The sequence below is a fragment of the Numenius arquata genome, chromosome 5 (assembly GCF_964106895.1).
Source record: "Numenius arquata chromosome 5, bNumArq3.hap1.1, whole genome shotgun sequence".
Taxonomy (NCBI): domain Eukaryota; kingdom Metazoa; phylum Chordata; class Aves; order Charadriiformes; family Scolopacidae; genus Numenius; species Numenius arquata.
Window position 1 is genome coordinate 30644279 of NC_133580.1, and position 5689 is coordinate 30649967.

Sequence of the window (5689 nt, forward strand, 5' to 3'; positions counted from 1 at the left end):
CCCCCCCGCAGCCCGCTTGTCCCGGGACCGAGCTTGCTTCGCCCGGGACGCCTCCCCCCCCCCCCCCCCCCCAGCCCTCTGCCCGCGGGTACGGCGGCGTGTGGCTCCCCCTCCCCCGTGTCCCCGACCCCTGTGCCCGCCCGGGGTGGCCGTTGGCGGCCGTTAGCGCCCCCCGCATCCCCTCGGAAATGACTTTCTGTGTTTCAGCTGCGGCGGCTCCCGTGAGGATGCAGGAGGAGCGGCTGCCCGGCCAGGCACCGACCGCGGGAATGCGCCCGGAGGAGGAGGAGGAGAAGGATTAACCGACACCCCCCCCCCCCCCCCCCCGCCCCGTCCCTCTCCCCCCGGCCCCCCACCACCTCCCCTGCCCCATCCCTTCCCCCCCCTCCCCACCCCCCAACACCCCGGCCACCATGAACACCAACGTGTGCGTGGAGAGCGGCCCCAACCCCGAGGCGCCGGGGCTGCCCAAGGACAGCCACCTGCCCGAGGGGGCCCTCAACAGCCTTGTGGATTACAACTCGGAGATGGAGAGGTACCGCTCCTTCGCCACCTTCTACAAGACCAACGGCGGCGCCTTCCCCCAGGCGGCCAAGATCGCCCGCATCACCACCCCCATCTTCCCCAGCGCCGCCGCCGCCGCCGCCGCCCGCATCGGCATGTCCCCCTGGAACTGCGACACCGCCACGGCCGCCGCCGCCACCGCCATGCTCTGGGGCAGCGGCGGCGGCGGCGGCGGCGGCGCGGCGGGCGGTGCGAGGAAGCCCTCCTCCGCCGCCGCCGCCGCCTCCGCCTCCGCGGCCGCCGCCGCCGCCGCCTCCTCGCTGCACGCCGGCAGGGGCGGCATGCACCACCGGAGCGACTCGCAGCGGCTGGGCAAGCCCGGCTGCCCGCCGGCCGAGCAGCCCGCCCTGCCCATGGCGAACGGCAACTTCCTCTCCACCCTGGCCCCCGAGCACTGCCGGCCGCTGGCCGGCGAGTGCATGAACAAGCTCAAGTGCGGCGCCGCCGAAGCCGAGATCATGAACCTCCCCGAGCGCGTCGGCACCTTCTCGGCCATCCCGGCTTTGGGCGGCCTCTCCCTGCCCCCCGGGGTCATCGTCATGACGGCCCTGCACTCGCCCGCCGCCGCCTCGGCCGCCGTCACAGACAGCGCCTTCCAGATCGCCAACCTGGCGGACTGCCCGCAGAGCCACGCCTCGGCCTCGCCCGCCTCCGCCCTGGGCGCCGCCGCCGGCGCGGGGGGCGGCGGTGGCGGCGGCGGCGGAGGAGGAGGAGGAGGAGGAGGAGGAGGAGGGGGGGCCGGCGGCGGCAGCGGGGCCGGGTCCGGGGCGGGCAACCCCGCCAAGAAGAAGCGGAAACGGTGCGGGGTGTGCGTGCCCTGCAAGCGGCTCATCAACTGTGGAGTCTGCAGCAGTTGCAGGAACCGCAAAACGGGACACCAGATCTGCAAATTTAGGAAATGTGAAGAGCTTAAGAAAAAACCGGGCACTTCGCTAGAGGTCAGAGGAGATGATTTCTTTTTCCCCAGCCTCCCGCCGTCCCTCCTCAACCCCCTGCCCCCCCCCCTCCAGTGCTTCTTGTCTAGCTTCAAGATGCAGCACCCCTTTTCCGAGGCCTCCTTCAGGCTCTGAGGCTGAACCCCCCCTGTCCCCATCCCCACGCCCCCCCTACCCCCGACACCCGCGGCGCTGCCCCGCCGCCCGATTCCCCCGTCCCCCTCCCCCCCCCCTTCTCCGCCCCGCAGGGAAGAGAAACGCCGCCCCCCGGGGCGCCCCGCCGAGGAGGGACGGAGAGCCGCCCCCGCCGGCCCCCAGCCCCGGGCCGGCCGGCCGGGGGGTGCCGGCCCCCCTCCCCGCCTGCTTGTGGCCGTTCCGAGACCGCTGCTCGCCTGGTTGACCTGCCGTGCTGTTTCTATAAGACTGCTGGCTGTCTCTGGTTTCTTTTTCTCTTTTTCTTTTTTCTTTTTTTTTTTTTTCTTTTTTTTTTTTTTAATTTTTAATGGCGATCATGAGGATTCGGGGCAGTTTGTAGGGACGGGGAGGTGGGAAAGGGAAAGTTTGAGCTGAACGCTGGGCTCCCGCCGTCGGAAGTTCAGGGGAAAAGTAATGGCGAGTTCATCTCCAGGGTGACGGGGTGGCAGTTTGTCCCAGACAGACAGACAGCTGGCCGTAGAGCCCGGTGGTGGGTGAAACGTGCCCAGGTAATCTCCTTGGCAATATCTTTTACCAAATAACCAGCTTACGGTGTATAAAACATTATGGAAGAATAGCACAGGTCTGACCGAACCGGTGCCTGACTGAACGGTACCTACGGTTATTTTTACGACGTGTCCTGGGAACCTACGACGTTTTGCGCTTCCCAAAGGTGTAAGGAGAGGGTTTTTCTTTTCAGGTTTGCTGGGCATAGGAGAGGCAGGCAGATCCCATGTCGCAGACATTGAGGTTAACGTTAAACGGGGAGGGGGCGACAGACAAGGGGAACCCAAATACACAACCGGGAGGAGAACGGCGGTTGGTTGATATCGTTAGGGGAAGGAGACAAGCGAAGAGGGCAGAGTAGGAATCGCACTTAATCCCTTGTCATGATTAAAAGACAGTGTTGCTGGTGAGACGCGCGTGTCAGATGCGCCTGAAGGTGTTGAGGACGATGGATTTAGTACAGAGGAGCAGCGTATACTGGGTGACGTCAAGATTTGTAGTCACAGAAATTCGCAACTGAGTGAGAAATTGTAACTTCCCTCTGTCTCGTGTGTGTGTGTGCGTGCATGTGTGTGCAGAGCAGTGTGTTCCCCAACTCATCGTTTGCGGGAGTTCTCTCCAAGAAGGGGTGGGATGTGGGATTCCAGGGAAAAAAGCAACAGCAAGAACCCATCAATTTGTTCAGCGTTAAATAAATGGAGATAATGGCGTTGGTATTGATACTGCCGTGGGACAAAAGCAACATTTGGGGGTTTAACTGACATTTGGCTGATACCATTAACTCTTTCTTAACCAGCCTCATCAAACCAACTAATTAATTCCTCCTTGCCAGAGTGAACTGGCCTTGCTGAAAGTTTGATTTGTAGCTCTGCATCCTCTCTGCGAATGTGCGGTGACCCAGCATCACTAATGCAAAAACCAGGATGGACTTCCCAGGTGCTAGAAACTAGGTTGGGTGTTCAGCTCTTGGTTTTCTCAATAATATGCCGTTGTTGGTTTCGTAGCAAGTTTGCGAAGAAGATACCTGATGCCCCCGTCTGTTAATGATGGATTATAGTGCTGAGTACAGCCTAAAAGAGACTTCTCTGAACCTGAAGCATGGAGAATCCCCCCTGCACCACCCGGCACCAGGGGTGCCTTTGTGTGCCAGGTTCCCTCATTAGGCTTGCAAACCGGGACGCTGCTGGGATTTAAAGTTTGTGATAAATGATAGGTTCTGATGGCTTATCGATCTGTGCAGAAAGTGAGCTATCTCTGGAAGAAACGAATTTGTATGTTATCAGATCTTCCTGTGGGTTTGCGTGCATCTCTGAGCACATTTCCAGAACTTCCTCGCCCCTGACAGAGGTGTTTGACAGCCTTAAAAACTGCTCAGGCGTGTTATGAGAATGCCGCCCGTTAAAATTGTTTAACCACTGTGACTAGTAAAAAGCGTGGTTTTATTAGCCACTTGTGTACTCTCGTAACCACCTGCCTTCACTTCTTTTCTTCGTTCTCTCTCTTTCCCCTCCTCTCTCCCGTGGTTGTGCTCCATCAGATGCATAAACACAAAACCTCCTCTGCTGCTAGACCGGGACTCAAAGGAAACAGGTTTCTCTTTCCAGCTGTGGAGATGTCAGTAAGGAACCGCTTCTCTGCACGCCGTGGCCCATCACAAAGTTTGTCACGGGATGTGGCTAATTACTTTACAGAAATGGGGTTTGTCAGTAGGAGAGGAAGAGTGCCCAAAGTTGGTTTTCTTCTGTCTTCTTCTTTTTTTTTTTAAGTTTAAATCACCTAATAAAGAGCGGCCGCAGGGCTGCCTTAAGCATGTGTCCAGCAGTGGTGCTCTGGCTGTAAGGCCACCAGCTGGAAGAGTGTCAGAGAGTGACAGGGCCTACAGGAGGGCACGGCAGTGGCAGCAGCGGCGGCTGCGGGTGGGTGAGGGCAGGCTCCCTGCAGAGCGAGCTTCTGGGGCTCTGGGGGAGGCAGCAGCTCTGCGTGGGTGATCCCCCGTCACCCCCATGGGCACGGCCCCAAGGAAGCGCGACAAGGATGGAGGGGCTCCCTACCTGCTTGTAAGATCTGTGAATCGCACTCGAGGGCGGCTGCGAGTTGTGGAGATGATTCAAGGCAGGGGGCGGAACTGTGTTTAAAAACGAAATAAACGAAAAATGAGAATAATAACAATAAACAGTAAACTGGCTGATCCCACGGAAACCATTTCTCTCTTTTTCCTTTAAATCTCTTCTATTGGGCAATGAAGGCATAGGATATAACTCTCAAGGTTAGTACATGGAGTTGAAGACAGATTCACATGAATGCTTTCCAGTCCCTGACCCTTGCATTTTTAATGGAATGCTTCCCTCCCAGCATTTTTTTTAAACACTTGAATTATTTTTTCCTATTTTTCTTGTACTATTTTCACGTTAAAAGTGTCCCAATGCTCTAGTATTTTTCGTAGAATGTTATTATTACTAGGAAATTTTATGTACGGTAATAATAAATCTATAAAAATAAGATTGACGTCACATTGCACGCTGCCTACTTGTGTATGTATATTCTGTGTTCATTCAGATTTACAGTCAGTTTAAAGAGACATAATCTTTATTTACCCATAGAGACTACTTATTTTCCTCTGATTGGTATACGCGTCTATAACTTCCGCTGCAGGTTATGAAGATTAGGAGCCTGATGTTACTTTACATCCCCCTCTCTTCAAAGTAAACCATCCCGAGTCAGCGTAGGAATCTCAGTTGCCCCACTCCTGTTTGCATTAGCCGGGCAGCAAAGGCCGGCAGAGGGGCTGACTGGCGTGGGCAGGTCTGAAGGGTCGGACCCAAACGTGGAATATCTGCTGGCATCGTAGCCGGGTGCCACTGGCTTTATTCATAACAGCCGCGCTAATTGATACGTGGACTGTTAAAGTGAACGTTTGCATACCGACCCGAGATAGTAAATACCAAGCATCCCAACGCGCGGCACCTCGCTGAGGGGCGTTTTGAGCCAGCGGGAGTTTGAGATGGCCTTCGCCGGGGACAGGGTTGTGATGATTGATTTCAAACAGGCACGGCGTCTGATCCTGAGAACCTTACCGCCATATGGCATTGCCACGGGGGAGAGGGGCTGCGCTGGCAACCTCCAAACTTGCACTTGGTGTTGCGGTCGCCCGAGCGAGCCCTGTTTAAGGGAAGACTGCTGAGCTCTGTGGATAGGGGTCAATTAGCAGGGGCCTCAGAGGAAGCAATTTCCCTGCCGTCTATCTAGCTTTAAATTACATGCATAAGTTAAGCCACGTCACGATGGAATTGAGTAGCGTGTGGGGGAACTGAAAAGCTTGATAAGGAGCAGGCAGCTAACATGGTCCCGGTGGCTAACTGGGAGGTGGAAAGAAAGACCACCTTGTAGCCTGCATCGCCGTTCTTTGCTGAAACGTAGCTGTATGGCGGTGTTTCTCTCCTCCCGGCCGCTGCCTCGTAGCCCTCCATCTGGCTGAGGCTCCCCCCATG

The 5689-nt window shown here is 57.0% G+C and overlaps 1 protein-coding gene across 1 annotated transcript; it reads left to right on the plus strand.

The window, feature by feature from the left end:
• Window positions 1–395: 395 nt before the first annotated feature.
• Window positions 396–1634, plus strand: CXXC4 (CXXC finger protein 4; the record flags this gene model as incomplete). The annotated part of the gene is made up of 1 exon (XM_074147548.1): window positions 396–1634. A coding segment is annotated over one exon (1239 nt), but the record flags the coding sequence as incomplete, so codon positions are not given.
• Window positions 1635–5689: the final 4055 nt, after the last annotated feature.